Raw genomic sequence first — 21,998 nt, 5'->3', positions numbered from 1 at the left:
AACTAAATAAGTGGATCAATGTAATCTGCACAGTACATATACAACTTCTAAGAATACAAAGATGTTCAATAGCATAATTAAATTTGTATTAAACATTTTGTGAGTGATACATGAAAAGACAGTACTTTGTAGTGCTAAAACTGTAGTGCTAAAATAGGGGGATGGGTGGAACAGGTCTCCAGTGTGACTCCTTTAGTTTGCCTCCCACATTACTTACCTGCTGGATGTACTTTGCTTAACCTCTTTGTTTCTGTTTCCTTAATTGCAAAATGGAAATAGTAGTAGAATCTACCTCATTGTTGTTGTGAGGATTAAATGAGTAAATACATACAAAGCATTTTGGACAGTGCCTACCTCAAATAGCTCAATGCTTCCTATTATCAGGAAACAAAAATTAGCTGGGCGTGGGGGCATACATCTGTAATCCCAGCTACTCGGGAGGCTGAGGCAGGATAACTGCTTGAACGCGGGAGGTGGATATTGCAGTGAGCCAAGATCGCACCACTGCACTGCAGCTTGGGCGACAGAGCAAGACTCTGTCTCGGAAAAATATTAAGAAAAAAGAAAAAAGAAAATAAATCTGCACAGCCATCATCTTATTGATTCCCTATTAAAAACTCCTCGCCGGCCGGGTGTGGTGGCTCACGCCTGTAATCCCAGCACTTTGGGAGGCTGAGGTGGGCGGATTGCCTGAGGTCAGGAGTTCGAGACCAGTCTGGCCAACATCGTGAAACCCCATCTCTACTAAAAACACAAAAAATTAGCCGGGCGGGTGGCGTGCGCCTGTAATCCCAGCTACTCAGGAGGCTGAGGCAGGGGAATTGCTTGAACCAGGGAGGTGGAGGTTGCAGTGAGCCGAGATTGCACCACTACACTCCAGCCTGGATGACAGAGCGAGACTCCGTCTCAAATACAAACAAACAAACAAAACTCCTCACTATGTCCCTGTCACTGACCAAAGGAAGTTACCCATTCTCAAAATAGTTTCTTCATCCATTGCCTCCAGTTTTGGCTGGCAGTATCTCCCATACCAAACCGTTAACACCCAGATCCTTTTACACTACCAGTTTCATAGCAGGCATTAAAAAGTCATTTAACTGTTTTCACCAGGGACAAAAGTCCTTAAAACAGGAAAAAAACTGGAAAGGATTACAAATCACCACGTGAAGTTTAAGTATTAGAGCACCAAAGAGGATTTACAAGATAAGTTGTCTGCAGGGCAACCACTCAGACGAATCCACCACCAAGAGAAGGTTTTTAGTCAAATATCCTTTTTTTAGTAAAATATCTTTCTTTTTTTTTTGAGACAGAGTTTTGCTCTCGGTTGCCCAGACGAGTACAGTGGCATGGCGCGATCTCGGTTCACTGCAACCTCTGCCTCCCAGGTTCAAGCGATTCTCCTGCCTCAGCCTCCCAAGAAGCCGGGATTACAGGCATGTGCCACCACGCGCAGCTAATTTTGTATTGTTAGTAGAGACGGGGTTTTCGCCATGTTGGCCATGGCTGGTTTCGAACCCCTGACCACAGGTGATCCGCCGGCCTCGGCCTCCCAAAGTGCTGGGATTACAGGCGGGAGCCACCGCGCCCTGCCTAAAATACCCATTTTAATTGCATTTCAATGACGTTACTGGGTCATTGACCTCTTACGCAAGGTGGGCGGGGTTAGGGAGACAGCTGGACTTCTTCCTCGCCCTCCCTCCACTGGACTGGCTGGCGCAGGGAGTAGCCCTGCCCTTGGTCGATTTGGCATTTTTATTGGTCAATTTTTTTCTAGGAGGCTGGTCGTGTGTTAACTCCGCCCACTACATAGGCGGGGTCTCTTCCCCACAGGGGCTGGGATGGTGGGGGCTGCTGAAGCCGCCATCTTGGATTCCGCGGTAGCGGAGGCGGCGGTCAGGCGCCGCTTCTGGGGAGTGGCCTTTCTCTTCCCCTCCCTCCCGGTTCGGTGGCGGCGGCTCCTCCCACGGCGGGGGGGGTGGTGCGGCGGCGGTGGCATCTACCGCCATGGCGGCGACTACTGCCAACCCCGGTGAGGAGACGGAGGACTGGGGCGCCTCTAAAGGGGAGGGGCTGAAGGGGCTGACAACTAAGGAGACCCAGGGCTGAGGGGACGCAGCTGGAGCTGAAGGCGCCGGGGCGGGGCGGAGGCCGCGAGGGACGGTGGGGGAGCGGTGACCTGGGGAGGGGCCCGATCCCGGGGACTTGGGTAGACTCGAGGTGGAGGGAGCGAGGGGGCAGGTGGGAGTTGGGGGCTCCCTCTCCTGACCTCCGTTGGAGCGGCGGCCAGTGGGGGCTGGCCCGCCCTCACTCCTCGGGCGGCGTCTGGTCTGTGATGTGGTCCTCTTTTAACCCTCTGCCCGCTGGTGCCGCTTGATGCCGCATACTGTAGGCAGAGTGGCTCCGTTTACTTTAAGAGTAGTTTGGATTCATAAACCCTGGACCATATTGCTCCTTAGTTGAGGTGTTGCTTCCAAACATTTAAAGGTTTAGATTTTAATTTTAAAAATAAAAAATTGACGTTCTTTGATATATACGACGTTTCTTTAGGCTGTTACCTCCCACCCGCAACCCCCGTCCCCGTCCCCGGACTATACTTTGAAACTTATATCTTGTGTTAAGAGGGCCTGGCTTTGCCTGCTGAGGGCAGGGGTTTGTGTAATGGTTGTGGTTCCGGTCAGGTCTTTAGTCCACAGCCCCAGGTTTAAATCCTGTTAGGCCTAGGTCGAGGCAGTTTCCAAACTCTTTCAGAAAAGTTTGATTCCACACCATTTCTCAATTTCAAAAAATAATCAAATATCAAAAAGATCTGGTCTGTTTTGTCTAAGAGATGGAATAGGGTGTAGTGCAGTTCTAGAGAGATCAGATCTTCAAATTACTAGTCCCACCCAGCCCTCTTTCCTCTATGTTACAGTTATTTCTCCTTAGAAGGTATTTCATTTTAGGGGCCTAGTTTATCTTGCAGACCTTGGTCATTCTTGCAAAATAAAGTCTATCCTTTTCCAAAAACCAATATATTTGATAGCCTTAAAAAGAAAGGGCCTTGAGGTGTGTGTATGTGTTGCGGAGAATTTCTTGAAAATACAACAGTGGGAGTGATTACCCCCATCCCCACGTTGAAATTTAATTAGATTTTTTTTTTTTCATGTTACTGAAACGCAGTATTATTTTGCAATATCCAGATTTTGATAGGACAGTTGAATCACTGAAATTTCTTTTCTACCATGTTTCTGGGAACAGCTATTTTAAGAGATGATTAATTTGTCACATGTCATTATCTGTATTTAATTTTTAAAATTTTTTTTAAAGGAAAGAGAGGTAAAATTAATGGCAAAAATTACATTGCGGGAAGTGCTGAGTGATAGAATAAAACTATAAAACAGGAAAAATGCCATTATGGCAAACCTCACCTTGTAGTAATATAACCTATCTGTGAACTATGGAATAAATAAACAAGATTTTTAACTGATCACACATTGCAAAATACTTATATAACCCTAGTTAAGTTGCAAAGCATTTCTCTTAAGAAGTCGCCTGAGTAAACAAGTTTTAGTTCGTATGTCAGAAGCTTTTTTCCAGCTGTGTGGGTGGGGTGGCTTTATTTTGTTTTGTTTTTTAAACAGCAGCAACCAGAATGACAGCCTCTTGACCATATTTTCATAAGCTGATCAATATCAGCTTAAATCTCAGCAGAAAATAGCATGTGTTTGTGTGTATGTGTGTGTGCAGAATCCTTGTTAATGAAACAGCTTTGTTTACTATGCTTTGGCTGCTTGCTTCTGCAATTTTTAGATTTCCTTTTTCTTTTTCTTTTCCTTTCTCCTCTCCCCTATCCCCTCTTTTTCTTTTGATGCAGGGTCTTGCTTCTGGCTCTGTCACCCGGTCTGGAGTATAGTGGCAAGATCACTGCTCACGGCATCTTCCACCTCCGGGGCTCAAGTGATCTTCTCACGATCAGCCTCCTGAATAGCTGGGACTACAGGTGCCTTGCCACCATGCCTGGTTAACTTTTTTTTTTTTTTTTTTTTTTGAGACGGAGTCTCGCTCTGTTGCCCGGGCTGGAGTGCAGTGACCAGTTCTCAGCTCACTGCAAGCTCCGCCTCCCGGGTTTATGCCATTCTCCTGCCTCAGCCTCCGAGTAGCTGGGACTACAGGTGCCCACCACCTCGCCCGGCTAGTTTTTTGTATTTTTTAGTAGAGACGGGGTTCCACCGTGTTAGCCAGGATGGTCTCGATCTCCTGACCTCGTGATCCGCCCATCTCAGCCTCCCAAAGTGCTGGGATTACAGGCTTGAGCCACCGCGCCCGGCCCATGCCTGGTTAACTTTTAAATTTTTTTGTGGACAGATGCCTTGCTGTGTTGCTCACGCTGATCTTGATCTCCTGGTCTCAAGCAAGCCTTGCCTCAGTCTCTCAAAGTTGGGAGTACAGATGTGAGACACTCTGCCTGGTCAGATTTCTTTTTTGATGTTAAAAATTTCTTCCATCTCTTCTAACTTATCGATTCCATGTTCAGTTCAATCAAATCAGAAGATATGTTTTCTTTTTTCTTTTCTCCCTTTGCACTTTTATATCAAGAGGAAGAGATCATAGATACATTGTGGATTTTTTCAGTAGTCTATTGCATTTTGGGAAATGAGATTAATGAATGGAGGGACATTAGGTGGAAATGTACTGTGCTTAGTGAAAGTAAATGTTTTCAGGTCAGAATTCTTTGCTACACAGTCATACCTTCTTTCCTTAGAGCCATTTTAAGGACCAGGGACACCATGCCTATTTCTTTGAGTTTTTCCTACTTTGTATTTTTGCTGGAGTACTAATTTTTTTTTTTTAATAATTCTTGTTAGTTTTGTCAACACGATTTTAAAAAAATATTTCAGTCTTTAAGCTTCACTTGGGTTAATCCTTTTAAAAAATATATTTATTTTTATTTTTGAGACAGGGTCTCACTCTGTCTCCCAGACTGTAGTGCAGTGGTGTAATCACAGCTCACTGCAGCCTTGAACTCCTGAGCTCAAGTGATCTTCCAGCCTCAGCCTCCTGAGTATCTGAGTTTGTAGACACACACCACCACACCTGGCTACATTTTTTAACTTTTTGTAGAAATGGGATCTTGCTATGTTGCCCAGGCTGGTCGTGAACTCCTGGCCTCAAGCAATCCTCCCACCTCACCCTCCTAAGCTGCTGGAATTATAGGTGTGAGCCACTGATCCCGCCAAGTTAATCCTTAGGGTTAGTAATAGTGCTTAAACATGTTAATTGTGCTGGTGGCCCTGCAGTATTTTTCAAAGGGACCAGGTTCTTCTGCATTTTTCACTGTGGTGCTGCATTAGAAGAAGAGCAAAATATGGTTGATACTCTCTAAGAGTTGTGTTGAAATAATAGTTCTAATGTGATTTTTTTGGTCAAATTGATAATTCGTCATATTCTATCATTTTTCACTAGTTCTACTTATCACTGGCAAGTAGAACTCTGTGGGTAGGTGGTCCATGAAACTTTAGGCTATTTCTTTCTTGTCTGTGGACTACTAACAGTTTTGAGGAACACATTTTTTTCCCCATAGGAAAGGGTCTTGCTCTGCCACCAAGGCTGGAATGCAGTGACACAATCATGCCTCACTGCAGCCTTGACCTTCTGGGACCATGTGATCCTCCCACTTGAGCCTCCTGAGTAGGTGGGACCACAGGTGTGCACCACCATGGCTGGCTAATTTTAAATTTTTTTTAGAGACAGGGTCTTGCTATGTTGCCCAGGCCCGTGTTTAACTCCTGGCCTTAAGTGATCTTCCTGTATTGGGCTCCCCCTAAGAGCTGGGATTACAGGCATGAGCCACCATGCCTAGCCAAGGTGGAACACTTTTTAAATTGAATGTGTGATTTGTTTTTTTTTTTTTGAGACAGAGTCTCGCTCTGTCGCCCAGGCTGGAGCGCAGTGGCGCGATCTCGGCTCACTGCAAGCTCCGCCTCCCGGGTTTACGCCATTCTCCTGCCTCAGCCTCCCGAGTAGCTGGGACTACAGGCGCCCGCCATCTCGCCCGGCTAGTTTTTTGTATTTTTTTTAGTAGAGACGGGGTTTCACCATGATAGCCAGGATGGTCTCGATCTCCTGACCTCGTGATCCGCCCGTCTCGGCCTCCCAAAGTGCTGGGATTACAGGCTTGAGCCACCGCGCCCGGCCCGAATGTGTGATTTGTAATGCATTGGCTGAGGGAATAGTTGGGAGGAGATTAGGTATTTGATTTACAGTTCCAAATTCAAACTAGAGACATTGAATTAGTTTGTAGTAAATGTAGGTTTTTTTCTCTCTTGATTCTGGTATTCTCATTAGCAGAGAATTCTTTTTGTGCTATTATGTATAAGTTACTGTGGATGGAGAATGTAGCAGAAGGAAAAGGGTAATACCGTTTGGGTTTGTAAGGCTGTCATTTAGGAAGAAAATTTTTTTTAGCTAATTTTCACCTACATAACTTACAGTTTTAACTGCATCAATTAACAAAATTCTTACCTGTTACCTTTATTTACCTTTTTCAGATATGGGAAAATAGGAATTCATACAGTGTAAAGTTAAGATGTCAAGATATTCTTTTATGGCCAGGTGTGGTGGCTCGTGCCTCTAATCCCTTTGGGAGGCCTAGGCAGGCAGATTGCTTGAGCCCAGGAATTTGAGACCAGCCCGGACAACATGACAAAACCCCTTATCCACAAAAAATACAAAAAATTATCCAGGCACTGTGGTGTCCCAGTTACTTGGAAGGCTAAGATTGGAGTATCACCTGAGCCCGGCAAGTTGAGACTGCAGTGAGCTGTGATCATGCCACTGTACTCTAGCCTGGGTGTCACAGTAATACCCTGTCCCCCAACAAAAGAAGAGATATTATTATATTGCAAAGGCCTTTTTTTTTTTTTTTTTGAGACAGGGTTTCACTGTGTCACCCAGGCTGGAGTGCAATGGCGTGATCTCGGCTCACTTCAACCTCTGCCTCCTGGGTTCAAGCAGTTCTCCCACCTCACCCGAGTAGCTGGGATTACAGGCACCTGCCACCACGCCAGCTAATTTTTTATTTGTAGTAGAGACGGGGTTTCTCCATGTTGGCCAGGCTGGTCTCGAACTCCTGACCTCAGGTGATCTGCCTGCCTCAGCCTCCCAAAGTGCTGGGATTACAGGCGTGAGCCACTGCACCCCGCCACCATCTATTTTTAAGAATACTGCGTTGGCCGGACGTGGTGGCTCATGCCTGTAATGCCAGCACTTTGGGAGGCCGAGGCAGGTGGATCACCTGAGGTCAGGAGTTTGAGACCAGCCTGACCAACACGGCAAAACCCCATCTCTCCTAAAAATACAAAAATTAGCCGGGCATGGTGGCAGGTGCCTATAATCCCAGCTACTCGGGAGGCTGAGGTGGGAGAATTGCTTGAACCTGGAAGGTGGTGGTTGCAGTGAGCCAAGATCATGCCACTGCTCTCCAGCCTGGGTGACAGAGCGAGACTCCATCTCAAAAAATAAAAAAAAATAAATAGATAATGCTGCCTGGTATGCCATAATGACTTGAGTAAGTAGACATCAGTGAATCTTCAGGTTGGAAATATGACAACGCCTATCATTTTACACTTAAGGAGACAAACCGAGGGAAAGGAGCGGATAATTAAGTTCCTTCTATATGCCAGGTTACACTTTCCTATTTTGTTGACTAATCTTTATGTCTAGTCTGTAGCAACTGTCTCCAACTTTTCACATAAATTCTTCAAATTTATGTCACTTTTCATAATTTTGTCAATGTATTTTCTTTCTTGTTTTAAAGTTTTTATTATTTTACGTAGTGTCTAGGTCTCACTATATTGCCCAGGCTGGTCTCAAACTCCTGGGCTTAAGCAATCCTCCTGCCTCGGCCTCCCAGTGTGCTGGGGTTACAGGTGTGAGTCACCCTGCCAGGCCCATTTTATATTTTCCCTCCATGTTTTCATTGTAGTTGAATAGAGAAGTAAGTTTATGGATTCAGCAGTATACTTAGGGCTGGACGTGGTGGCTCATACCTGTAATCCTAGCACTTTGGGAGACTGATGTGGGTGGATTGCTTGAGCCCAAAAGTTTGAGACCAGCCTGGGCAATGTGGTGAAACGCCATCTGTACAAAAAAAATACAAAAAATTAGCAGGGTGTGGTGGCATCCCCTGTAGTCCCAGCTACGTGGGAGACTGAGATGGGAGGATGACCTGAGCCTGGGAGGTCGAGGCTGCAGTGAGCCGTGATTGTGCCACTGCACTCCAGTCTGGGTGACTGGGAGACAGCTGAGACCTTGTCTCAAAAAACAAAACAAAACCAGCATACTTAGGATGTGAGTTCCATGAGAGCAGAACTTTTGCTTTCCTTGTTTACCAGAGTACTGCAGTGCTTACAGTGGGTGCCTAGTATATTGGATTAGAGTTCAATATATGTTTGTTGAATAAAAATGAATGTAAAACCCACTGTTAATATGAAATACCTTTGAAGGGATAAGACTAATTAAGCCAATGACATCATGAATTTGTACGAACTATAATAATATCTAATATTTATTAGTAATATGTACCAACTTGTTCTCATTTAATTTTTATGACAATTGTATTAGGTAAGTATTATTATCCTTGTTTTATAGATGAGGAAACTAAGGCACAGAGAGTGAATATGTAACTTGTCTGAAGTCACATAGCTACTAGAACGTAGAGACAGAATTTTATTGTTGACAGTCCATCTACACAGTCATCATTCTTAATCTCTAAGTTACTATTTTTTCCATTGTGACCTAGAGTCATCTTCCTACTGAAATGTAGTACAATGGGTATCTTTTGAGAAGAAGGTAGGTGGAGTATTGTCTTTTTTGCAGATGAAAAGGGTGAAATACCACATTAGATAGCCTGGGGGCAAGGTATTGCTTGGTTGGATAACCAAGTGCAAGGTGCTGAAAAAAGGAGCTAGAAGAGTAGTTTCCAGGCTGAGTGTGGTGGCTTACACCTGTAATCTCAGCACTTTGAGAGGCCAGGCTGAGAGGATTGTTTAAGCCCAGAAGTTGAAAACCAGCCTGAGCAATGTAGTGAGACTTTGTCTCCACAAAAATATGTATATAAAAAATTAGCTAGATGTGGTGGTGGATGCCTATAGTTCCAACTACTTGGGAGGCTGAGGTGGTGGGAGGATCTCTGAGCTTGCGAGGTCGAGGCTGCAGTGAGCCATGATCACACCACTGGACTCTAGTCTGGGTGACAGAGTGAGCCCCTGTCTCTAGGAAAAAAAAAAAAAGACTAGTTTCTTAAAATCTTTTCTGTAACATTCTATATTTGTTTTGTTTTTTTGAGACAGATTGTCCCTGTCACCCAGGCTGGAGTGCAGTAGTGCGATCTCAGCTCACTGCAAGCTCCGCCTCCCAGGTTCATGCCATTCTCCTGCCTCAGCCTCCCGAGTAGCTGACACTATAGGCACCCACCACCGCGCCCGGCTAGTTTTTTGTATTTTTTAATAGAGACGGGGTTTCACCATGTTAACCAGGATGGTCTCAATCTCCTGACCTCGTGATCCACCCGCCTCAGCCTCCCAAAGTGCTGGGATTACAGGCATGGGCCACCGCGCCCGGCCTAACATTCTATATTTCTTTCTTCTAGTTCTCTGTTTCAATTCTTTAAATACTTTTAAGGTTTTTTTTTTTTTTGAGACAAGGTCCTGTTGTGTCAGCCAGGCTGGAGTGCAATAGCATGACCATAGTTTGCTGCAACACCTCCAATTGCTAGGCCCAAGTGATTCTGCCTCCTCAGTTTCCTGAGTAGTTGGGACTGTAGGCATGCACCATCATGCCTAGTTAATTTTTTAATTTTGTAGAGACAGGATCTTGCGATGTTGCCCAGGCTGGTCTTGAAGTACTGTCCTCGAGTGATCCTCCTGCTGTTGGCCTCCCAGATTGCTGGGATTACAGGCATGAATCATTATGCACTGCAGCTTTTAGTGTTGTTGTTAGAATCCTCTCCAAGTTCTTGATACGACACAATTGAGCCTCTCCTAGAAACTAGGTTTCAGAGACACCGTGTTGCTTGGTCTTTATCACTGATTGTTCCTTCTTTGTCCTTTTTGCTTGTTTTTCTGCTTGTTTCTTTTTTTTGTTCAGTATGCTTCTACTTTTCTCTTCTCATGCTTGAGGCGAGAACTGTTTTTTGAGACAGGGTCTTGCTATGTTGCCCAAGTTGGTCTTGAACTCCTGAGCTCAAATGATCCTCCTGCCTCGGCTTCCCGAGTAGCTGGTATTACAAGTGTATACCACAGTACCCGGTTTGGGGCTAAAACTAAATAGTAAACCAGGCAGTTTCCTTCATTTCTTCCCATTTGGCCACCTACCTGCCTTCCTAGCTGCTTGCCTTCCTACTTCAATTTGACATTCACTTGGTACCTACCATAATCCCCTTCCCTTTGTATTAGTCCATTCTCACACTGCTATAAAGAACTACCGGAGACTGGGTAATTTATGCAGAAAAGAGGTTTAATTGACGAGCAGTTCTGCAGACTGTGTGGGAGGCATGGCTGGGGAGGCCTCAGGAAACTTGGAATCATGGCGGAAGGCTAAGGGGAAGCAAGCATGTCTTCACATGGCTGGCAGGATAGAGGGAGAGAAGGGGAAGATGCTACACACTTTCAAACAACCAGATCTCTTGAGAACTCTATCATAAGAGAGCACTAGGAGGATGGTGTTAACCCACACCCCCTGATCCAATAACCTCCCACCAGGCTGTACGTTCAACACTGGGGATTACAGTTTGACATGATATTTAGGTGGAGACACACAGAGTCAAACCATATCACCCTTCATTTATCTTTTATGTATAAAAGACTCCGAAAATTTCATTCCTGGCTTCTCACATAAACTACTTTCCTATATTTTTATCTATTTAAAAGATCTCTCTCTTTCTCTTTTATTTATTTTTTTTAAGTTGAGACAAGGTTTTACTATGTTGCCTAGGCTGGTCTTGAAATCCTAGACTCAAGCATTCCTCCCACTTCAGCCACCTGAGTAGCTGGACTACAGATGTGTGCCATTGTGCCTGGCTGCATCTCTGTTTGAGTAGTTTTTTTTTTTTTTTTTTTTTAATTTATAGAAACGAGGTCTCACTGTATTGCCCAGACTGGTCTTGAATTGCTGAGCTCAAGTAGTCCAATGCCTTGGTCTCCCTAGTAGCTGGGATTGTAGGTGTATGACACCATGCCCGGCTCTATTTGAGTAATCTTTTTTTTTTTGTTTTAAAGCCAGAATCTTTCTTACCCAGGCTGGAGTGCAGTGGTACGATCTTGGCTCACTGCAGTCTCCGCCTCCTAGGTTCAAATGATTTTTGTGCCTCAGTATCTCGAGTAGCTGGGGACTACAGTGTGCCACCACGCCTGGCTAGTTTTTTGTATCTTTAGTAGAGATGGGGTTTCACCATGTTGGCCAGGCTGGTCTCGAACTCCTGTCCTCAAGTGATCCGCCCGCCTTGGCCTCCCAAAGTGCTGGGATTACAAGTGTGAGCCATTGCACCCAGCCTCTATTTGAATAATCTTTAACATCCTATATATGTATGTACTCACCAGTATTTCCTTCAAATCTGCTTCAAATCTTCAAATCAAATTAGCAGTAACAAAAATATGCTCAGCCTTATTGTGTGCTAAACTAACAGCGATAATTGTCTTTCACCAAGAAAATGACCAGAAATTTGAAGGATTCCCAAAACACAATGCTGTTTGAGATATGGCTAAATTGATGCAGTGGATGAGGCTCTAAATTGGTATAACCTCTTTGGCAGGTAATGGGCAATCAAAGTTTTAAATGTGTCTACCCTTAGGCCCGAGGAGTCATTTTCAGAAATAATATGGAAGTACTGGCATCTGTGCATGAAGATACACAATGATGTTCACTGAAACATTATTTATGATAGTGAAGGTTTGAATGTTGTAACTCTACATTTATAGTACAGAGTACTATGTAACTGTTAAAAAGAATGATCTACATGTGTATTTATTGCCATAGCAATATATTGTTACGTGGAAGAGAAAAAGTTCAGAATAAGTACAGATGCTCCTTGACTTATGGTGGGGTTATGTCTTGATAAACCCATTGTAAATTGAAAATATCCTAAGTCAAAAATATATTTAATACACTTAACCTATTACACATTATAGCTTAGCCTAGACTACCTTAAACGTGTATAGAGTACTTACATTAGCCTACAGTGGGCAAAATAATCTAACTTAAATTCTACTTTATAATAAAGTGATCCTCCTGCCTCAGCTTCCCAAGTAGCTGGGACTACAGGTGGGCACCACCACACCTAGGTGATTTTATTTTTATTTTTATTTATTTATTTTTTTGTAGAGACAGGGTCTCACTATGTTCCCCAGGCTGGTCTTGAACTCCTGAGCTCAAGCAGTCCTCCCACCTCAACTTCCCAAAGCACTGGGATTACAGGCATGAGCCACTGAGCCCAGCCTTGAGTATGTCTTATCTCTTATTTTTTTATCTCAGTTTATATATAACTCTGTAATCAAAAAGAGGTGCAGGCTGGACATGGTGGCTCATGCCTGTAATCCAAGAGCTTTGGGAGGCCAAGGTGAGCAGATCACTTGAGCCCAGGAGTTCGAGACTAGCCTTTGCACCACAGTGAAACCCCATCTGTACAAAAAATACAAGTTAGCCAGCATGGTGGCCCATGCCTGTAGTCCCAGCTACTTAAGAGGTTGATGTGGGAGGATCACTTGAACCTGGGAGGTCGAGGCTGCAATGAGCCGTGATTGTACCACTGCACTCCATCCTGGGCAACAGAGTGAGATCCTGTCTTTAAAAAAAAAAAAAAAAAAAAAAAAAAGGTGCATTTTTTTCTTAGTAAAAATGGAGGCCTGATCTTCAACTTGCTCTTGTCATTTTAATATACGTCATGAATATTTACACACATATCTCATTGTTTTTTGTTAGTTCATACTGTATAATGCACAATATTTTGTGCATCAAATAACACTACCAACAGAGTGTAAAGGCAACCCATGGAATAGAAAAAAATTTTTCTTTTTTTTTTTTTTGAGACAGAGTCTCACTCTGTCACCCAGGCTGGAGTGCAGTGGTGCGATCTCCGCTCCCTGCAACCTCTGACTCTCAGGTTTAAGTAATTCTCAAGCTTCAGCGTCCCAAGTAGCTGGGATTACCGGCACGCACCACCACACCTGGCTAATTTTTGTATTTTTATTAGAGATGGGGTTTCCCCATGTTGGCCAGGCTGATCTTTAACTCCTGATCTCAAGTGATCCACTCACCTCAGCCTCCCAAAATGCTAGGATTACAGACGTGAGCCACCGTGCCCAGCAGAAAAAAAAATTTTGAATCATATAAACAATACAGAATATCCAAAATATATAAAGAGCGGCCAGACACAGTGGCTTACACCTGTAATCCCAGCACTTTGGGAGGCCAAGGTGGGCTTATCACCTGAAGTCAGGAGTTCGAGACCAGCCTGGCCAACATGGTGAAATCCCATCTCTACTAAAAGTAAAAAAATTAGCCAGGCATGGTGGTGGGCGCCTGTAATCCCAGCTACTCGGGAAGCTGAGGCAGGGAGAATTAATTGAACCCAGGAGGTGGAGGTTGCAGTGAGCCAAGATCATTGTACTCCAGCCTGAGTGACAGAGAAAGTGAGCCAAGATCACTGTACTCCAGCCTGAGTGACAGAGAAAGACTTTGCTTCAAAAAAATAAATAAACAAATAAAAAATAAAACAAAATATATAAAGAGCTCCTACAACTCACTTGAGCCCCGGAGGCTGAGGCTGCAGTGAGCCGTGATCATGCCACCGTACTCCAGCCTGGGCTGGACAAAGTGAGACCCTGTCTTTAAAAAAAAAAAAAAAAAAAAAAAAAAAAGGTACTCAGCTGTTAGTAATGGTTACTGCTGGGGGATGAGATTGAATTGGAAGGAGAGAGGAAAGGTACAGGGAGGCAGGAAAGGGAGACAATAATGAGGGACTTTCAGTTTTACTTTACATAATTTCCTTTTAAGTATCGGAATTTAGGTGATTTTTCCTTTTGGGTTTTTCTGTATTTTCCAATCACGATAAATAAGTTATAAATATTTGTTGCGTCAATGAAATGTATAAACCCATTTATGTATGTGTTTTTTAAATTAGTGTATTATTAAGTGTATACAATATTAGTATATTGTTAACTAAGTACAGGCTTTTTAACATGAAGGTTGCAGAATATAGTACTTCTTCCAAACTCTGTGATGTGGGGAGAACTGAAGTATGGGGATATCTTGTACCAGTGTAAGAATTCAAGAAGAGACCATGTGTGGTGGCTCATGCCTATAATCCCAGCGCTTTAGGAGGCCAAAGTGGGACCATCACTTGGAGCTAGGTGTTCAAGACCAGCCTGGGCAACATATCCAGACCCCATCTCTAAGAAAAAAAAAAAAAATAGCTGGGTGTGGTAGTGCGGGCATATAGTCTTAGCTACTCCGGAAGCTGAGGTGGGAGGATTGCTTGAGCCCAGGAGTTTGAGGCTATAGTGAGCTATGATTATACCAGTGCACTCTAGCCCAGGCAACAGAGTGAGACCTGGTCTCAAAAAAAAAAAAAAAAAAAAAAAAATCAAGAGCAATCTGGATATGAGCATTTGGGATTTTTAGCAAACTGCTGAGATTTTGTCTATAGCTTGAACATTTCTTTGAGCTAACTTGATACTGCTGATACGCAAGGACCATCTTTTTAAAAATGTTTACTTCATGATTTTCCTGACAGAAATGACATCAGATGTACCATCACTGGGTCCAGCCATTGCCTCTGGAAATCCTGGATCTGGAATTCAAGGTGGAGGAGCCATTGTCCAGAGGGCTATTAAGCGGCGACCAGGGTGAGTTTGAGTGTAGTGTTATGAATGTCTCTCCTATAAACCAACTGTAGTTGCTGAATTTATTTAGTTGCTGAACTCACTTGGCTATTTCTGACCGTCTCACTTCAACTTGATTACTTACTACCCTACTGTCATATGAGTCTCCTTAGTCCCTGAATTTTTCTTTATGAAGAATTTATGTTTTTATCCAAGTTTCCCATAAGCAATTCTCTTTTTAAACCAAAATTTCTGTAAGGTAAAAGACTGTAGCTAAGCCGGGAGATTTTACTGTGCCTGAGAAAACTGTTTGCTGCTTTCATTAAGCTTTGTTTCTGTTTTCCCAAAATCATTTTGATAGGCTGCTTTTCTGAATTCAGAGAATGCTGAGCTCTAGAATAGCTAGCTGTCTTCTAAGTTATTGATATGTTGCTTGGTTTGGAATGCAGAGTCCATTGAGCTCCAAAAGTATTTATTAAATTCCTAATTAGTGTTATGGCAGTGTGCTGATTGCAAGTAGGATGCAAAGATGAGTAAGTCACAGTCCTTGTTTCTAAGTTGGTTGTTCTGATAGAAATAATTATTATACACACGAATATATGATAGAATATGCCTAGTTTTGTTAGAAAGGAACAAATTTGGTGCTATGTTTTTCTGTGTATGGAAATAATACATTTGTTGGTAAACATTGAGAAAAGCTTCAGAAGGGAGGTTACCTTAGAGGGGCCTTGAAGAATGGGCACTATTTTATTTACTTTCTTGTATTAAATTTTCCTCTTTCCTTCTTTTTCTTTTTAAAAATTGTGCAGCTAATTATAACCAGTCTTTAATTTTTGTCCCACCAATAGTAATGGAAGAGTGATGCCTGGGCTCAGTGGTGACATGAGTAACATATTAAGACTTTCTATGTGTTCAGTAGCTTTAAACATTTGAACCATTTGCTGAAGCGTAAGCTAAATAAGTAACTTTCTAAGATTGTAAAGCTGATAAATGTCAGATATAGGATATGGACCTTGGGGGTTTAGCTTTGTAGCTTACTCTTTAAACACTGTGTTATGGTTATGTATAGTAACAAACAATTAGAAGTATTATAAATACCAAAATTAGGGCATCACTTGAGAAAGTCATAGTATATTTAAAATGGAATGCTATGTAGTTAGAAGTGACAAATATGTTTCAGTATAGAAAAATATTTACAAGCTATTAAGAAAGGTTACAGTATTAGGTATTTCACTGTCAAAAAATATGTATAACATGTACATAGGAAAAAACTGAAAGAATATCAGATTTCTGGGTAATAGTATTATGGGTGACTTATGGTTTCTTTTGTTTTTGATGTTTCACATTTTCTGAAATGAACATTTATGATTGGTAATCAGAAAAATATATTAAAGGAAGTCTTTTTTTTTTTTTTTTTTTGAGACGGAGTCTTGCTCTGTCGCCCAGGCTGGAGTGCAGTGGCCGGATCTCAGCTCACTGCAAGCTCCGTCTCCCGCCATTCTCCTGCCTCACGCCATTCTCCTGCCTCAGCCTCCCGAGTAGCTAGGACTACAGGCGCCCGCCATCTCGCCCGGCTAGTTTTTTGTATTTTAGTAGAGACGGGGTTTCACCGTGTTAGCCAGGATGGTCTCGATCTCCTGACCTTGTGATCCGCCCGTCTCGGCCTCCCAAAGTGCTGGGATTACAGGCTTGAGCCACCGCGCCCGGCCACTCGCCTGTCATTTCTTAAAACAGCTTTTTTTTCTGAGGGAGTGGTAATTTGCAAATGATGTGAAGTTTCCAGGAAATAGGGGGAAGGGAATTGTATTATCTGCTTGTTCTCTGTCTGCCTTATTAGTTCTGTTTCATGCTTGCTTTGCATGAGAAGGTTGGCAAACCTTATTTTAACTGCTGAGACTTAAGCATCACTAAATCTGAATACCACATTCTTCAGCAGCACATTTGGTGTCCATATCACTCTCCCTGCTACCAAATGACCAGATGTGACCACCTGGATGGGGCTTCTCTCTCTTTCCATGCAGGGAAAATCACAGTGAAATTGAACGGCGGCGACGGAACAAGATGACAGCCTACATCACAGAACTGTCAGATATGGTACCCACCTGTAGTGCCCTGGCTCGAAAACCAGACAAGTTAACCATCTTACGCATGGCAGTTTCTCACATGAAGTCCTTGCGGGGAACTGGCAACACATCCACTGATGGCTCCTATAAGCCGTCTTTCCTCACTGATCAGGTCTCTGGGACTTAATATTCTGAGAAAGTCTAGAATCTGGGTGAATCTCTTGAAAGTTTTCGTTTTTTGGACAAGATTCAGCTTTTCAGGAAAAAGTCAGACAATGGGAAAATGAATTTCAGTTCTTGGTTATAACATTAATTAGCATTGGGACAATGAGAAGTAGAGAAGAGTTGTGAAAACCATTTAACAAACTAATAAGTATTAATATTTGAGAACTTGACTCATGAATATAGCATATAGGATGGAAGAAGAACAGTGGAATCACAGAGGGAATGACTATGTCCATGGAACCAGTTTTCTTCCTTGCCTTTAAGGCTATAGAAGATGGAAGAAATCTATTTCTTATCCCTGAAGCAGCTTCTAGTTTTAGTAATTGAATCAATCTGTCCCTCCTTTGGTGATACAATAACTGAGAGTCTAATTGTTGCTTGGGATGTGCTGTGTTACATTTGATGCACTATGAAAAACAGAGAGAAGGCATAAACATTTTCTGCCTTTTAGGAGCTTCATCTGAATATAAGTATGTGAGTGGCAGGATACAACAGAAAATGATAGGAAAATGCATAAAGAGAGGAATTGTATTTTTTAATTAGTAATTTTATGTGGGACTAGATAGACATATACCAAAAGGATGGCTAAAGTGAATAGAATGGCTAGACTTGAGTGAGGATGGTTAGGGAAGACTTCTGAGGGTAAGGAAGCCATGTTCTGTTTTGGTTATTAAAATAACGTGATCATTACAGAAAAGTTTGGAAAATGTAGGAGGTATAAGAAAGAAAAAAATTTACTTCAGTATCAATCAAGTATGCCCTTAATGCCACCAATTTAATCAAATAATTAGAAAGGAGGAGAGAATATAGTTTGAGAAAATGGAATAAGAATTTTTCCAAATAGGATGGTCTACTTAAAAGTGCATGCTTTATAGTTACATACATTGAAATAGTTAATATGCTTTAAGAGTACATGTGCAAGTATTCAACAAACTCCGGTTACGCACCTTTTGTGGGCAAACCAGGTATGTTGTGCTGTGAGAAATAGAATGGTAAGAGAAATGATTTTCTGGTGGAAACAGACATGTAAATAAATTAAACATAGAACTAGTTCTATAATGGAAATGCAGTAATGAATCCTGTAGAAATGTAGATATGGAAAATGAGTTGGGGAGTAGTGTTGTGGATTTTGGGAATCACTTGAGCAAAAACTTAGAAGTGTGGAATAATTGGGTTGTGCAAAGAAAGTCAAGTATTTTAGCATGTTTTTGGGAGGTAATAGGAAGGCAGGCTGGGATCTAATGATGGAATGTTTGGTGTTAAAGAATTTCGATTTTAATTTTTATGCAGTGGGGAGACATCAAAAATGTATTAGCAGATCTGGTAGCATTTTAAGGATGGATTGAAAGCAGGGCAACTATTTAATTAGTTTTGGCAAAAGATGACTAGGACAGTGACAAAACATTGGAAAGTAGAATTGATAAAACTGAGTTATCACTGGAATGTGAGAGAATAGTTAGATTTTGAGGCTTCTAGCTTGGGAGGGTACTGTTAAGAAAGAATATTGGAAGAGCATGGCAGATTGTTTTTTTAAGAGAGAAATAATGATTCAGGTTTTGGAATATTGATGTTGAGTTGCTAGTAGAATATTTATAAATGTTTTTTAGATACTTGAAATTCAAGTCTGCTGAAAGCTCAGGAAAAAAAAATTAGTCAGGTCTAGGGATATAGACTTGGGTATTATTTCATAGTGGGGAAGAGTGAATATGATTTCCCAGGAAGAAAGTATGGTATTAATAAAGAGAACTTAAGATGAACTTTGGAAATGTCTACATTTAAGACTTGAACAAAGGAAAGGAAGTCTGAAACAGAAGAGGAAGCAAAAATTGGAGTACAGCCTCATAGAAGGCGGTAGGAAAAAATAAAATGTAAAGGATAAGATGGACAAGATGGTCAGATTCTGCAGAGAGGTTGAATAAAGTGATGAAGACCCAGGAGAAGGGGCTTGAATTGGTATTTAGGAGGACATTAGTAACCTCCTTAAAAATATATGTATGCTGTTCCTGGCAGAACAAAAACCAAACAAACAGGAAAACAGTAGTTTAGAGTGCAGATTGACGTGGGATTGAGAAATAATTGAAAGGTAAGAGGATAAAGCCAGTGAATATAACATTATTCTTAGTATAAGCTTGCTGCTTAAAAAGAGAGATGAGATGGGTCAAAGTGAGGGAAGATTTATATAGAATTGAGAAAACCTGATCATTTTTATAGGCCTCAGGGGAAAGAGAGAAAGTTGGAATATTTGTCAAGCAAGATCCTAAAAAGAGACCAGACAGTATGGAATTAAGAAGTCAATTATTGTTCATAGTAAGCCTTTTTTTTGAGACAGGGTCTCTTGCTCTGTCGCTCAGGCTGGAGTATGGTGGTGTGATCTCAGCTCACTGCAACCTCTGCTTCCCAGGCTCAAGTGATCCTCCCACCTCAGCCTCCCGAGTAGCTGGGACTACAGTCGTGTGCCACCACACCTGGCTAGTTTTTTTTTGTTTGTTTTGTTTTGTTTTGTTTGTTTGTAAAGATGGAGTTTCGCCCTGTTGTCCTGGTTGGTCTTGAACTCCTGGACTCAAGTGACCTTCCCACTTTGACCTCCCAAAGTGCTGGGATTACAGGCATGAGCCACTGTGCCTAGCCCAAGCCTTTTTATTCTTCTTGAATCCTGAGATAGAGAGGAAGAGGTGGATAGTGACAGAGAAAGTGAAGAAATATGTATTAGAAAAAACTTTCTTATTTTTGAAGGTAACTACATTTAGGGTGGAAACCTGTGACTGTGGATCAGGTGTCAGCCAGCAGTTGCTTATGGAGAGATGCATACGTCCTGAAATGTCTTACTTCTTCCTGTGAATAGAAATACTTGTTTTTTCAGAGTTCAATATTAACTTCTATTTCTTTTTCTTGGGCAGGAACTGAAACATTTGATCTTGGAGGCAGCAGATGGCTTTCTGTTTATTGTCTCATGTGAGACAGGCAGGGTGGTGTATGTCTCTGACTCCGTGACTCCTGTTTTGAACCAGCCACAGTCTGAATGGTTTGGCAGCACACTCTATGATCAGGTGCACCCAGATGATGTGGATAAACTTCGTGAGCAGCTTTCCACTTCGGAAAATGCCCTGACAGGTGAGAGTTCTGTGTATGGGAAATGAATGAGAAGTCCTTTCTTCTTTTTTCCCGAGGCTTAAGAGATGTTTTAGCCGTTAAATTGGTTTGTTGACCCTGGCAAGACTTCAAGAATTTTCTCCTTTAATGAATATAAAGGAGTTCTTTTAATCCATATGAGATTATCTACTTTGTGGCTCATCCTTAGAAAATATTTCATTAATGATAATATTTTACATTTATCTTAATATTAGTGTAAATAGAACAGTAAAAGCCAAACCTACAGTACTTTTTTTTTTTTTTTTTTCCATTCTAAGGGAATTACCCATGCTTTTATCTCATTTGTGTGGATAATTATCTGGTATTTTTTCTACCTCCTGGTGCTTGGCTTTGTGCTAGGTTCAATGATAACAGCTTTTTATTCTATAGATATGGTTATTGGTCGGTGTATAAGGTGTTTTATGTTGTTATTTGTATCTGTACTGTTGTTCTTTTTTTCTCCCCTATTTTATTATGTTCAGTCTTTTGGCCAGAGTTTGGCTAGAGGAAACAAGTCATATCTATTGTTGAGCAACTCTAGAAAAAAATTTAAAGTGGAAGCAGATAAAAACTGGTAGTTAAAATGCAAGAAATTTCAACATACTCATATTAGTGTTGTTGATCTTTAGTTTTCCTCCTTTTCCCCCCCCCCAAAAAGAAACAGGGTCTCACTCTCTTGCCTAGGCTGGAGTGCAGTGGCGCATCATAGCTTACTGTAATCTTGAACTCTTCTGGGCTGAAGTGATCTGCCTTCTTACAGCTTCTTGAGTAGCTAGGAGTAGTTCATGTCACCACACTTGGCCAATTTTTAAATTTTTTGTAGAGACAGGTTCTGTCTGTTGCCCAGACTGGTCTCAAACTCCTGGTCTTCAGCATTCCTCCCACCTTGGCTTCTCAAAGTGCTGGGATTACTGGCATGAGCCACTGCACTTGACCAGTTTTCCCCTCCTTTATGTTTTTATGATTTCATTTTTCTAGTTCTTCCTTTTCCCCAAAAGTTGTTCTTTGTTTCTATATAATAAAGAAGACAAACAGATCTGTATGTTTCTATAACATATAAAGTTACTTGGTTTTTTTCTTTGTAAAATTTTTTATTTTTGTTTTTTTTTGTTGAGACAAGGTCTTGCTTTATTGCTGAGGCTGGAGTATAGTGACTCTTCACAGGCATAGTCATAGCACACTACAGTCTCAAACTCCTGCCCTCAAGCAGTCCTCCTGCCTCAGCCTCCTGATTAGCTGAGACTACAGAAAATTACTTGTTTTTCAACCAATGACATTTACTCTGTATGTATGTCTGTATGTGTATACAAATAATCAGGCATGAGAATATAGCCTTGCATCTTGTTTTCTAATACTACTTTCCACTCCTACTTTTCCTTGCACAGTGTTATTTTCAGCTTTGCCTTTGAACTTAAGAGTGAGATTCACTGATGATAATTGAAGTATTTTAGACTTGAAAAAAAATTCATCTCCTGCTTGGTCAGTTCTAAGCAAGGAGATTAAGGGCATGAATAGGATGCTTACTTATCTTTGCCTTCAGTATCTCTCCCCCTCTTCCCCACACACAAAAATGCACTCCAGACTGCTTTTCACATCCTCCTTCAGGGCGTATCCTGGATCTAAAGACTGGAACAGTGAAAAAGGAAGGTCAGCAGTCTTCCATGAGAATGTGTATGGGCTCAAGGAGATCATTTATTTGCCGAATGAGGTGAGTGTCAAGCTGAGG

The 21,998-nt window shown here is 41.9% G+C and overlaps 1 protein-coding gene and 1 long non-coding RNA gene across 2 annotated transcripts in view; both read left to right on the top strand.

The window, feature by feature from the left end:
* Nucleotides 1-1,812: 1,812 nt before the first annotated feature.
* On the top strand, nucleotides 1,813-16,067 carry LOC116418887. Its single transcript, XR_004229087.1, has 2 exons — nucleotides 1,813-2,029; nucleotides 14,768-16,067. It is a non-coding gene; the product is annotated as an uncharacterized LOC116418887 (long non-coding RNA).
* Nucleotides 16,068-16,605: 538 nt separating this feature from the next.
* Nucleotides 16,606-21,998, top strand: part of ARNT (aryl hydrocarbon receptor nuclear translocator) — a 30,823-nt gene continuing 25,430 nt past the window's right edge. Inside the window, exons 1-3 of the mRNA XM_031936003.1 lie at nucleotides 16,606-17,090; nucleotides 20,041-20,254; nucleotides 21,878-21,980. Coding sequence (XP_031791863.1) covers nucleotides 16,917-17,090; nucleotides 20,041-20,254; nucleotides 21,878-21,980 — 491 coding nt within the window. The 5' untranslated portion in view covers nucleotides 16,606-16,916. The remainder of the gene's footprint in view (nucleotides 17,091-20,040; nucleotides 20,255-21,877; nucleotides 21,981-21,998) is intronic.

This window comes from Piliocolobus tephrosceles, chromosome 1, assembly GCF_002776525.5.
Source record: "Piliocolobus tephrosceles isolate RC106 chromosome 1, ASM277652v3, whole genome shotgun sequence".
Taxonomy (NCBI): Eukaryota; Metazoa; Chordata; class Mammalia; order Primates; family Cercopithecidae; genus Piliocolobus; species Piliocolobus tephrosceles.
The sequence above is the reverse complement of the archived record's forward strand: the minus strand, read 5'-3'. Positions and strand labels throughout refer to the sequence as shown.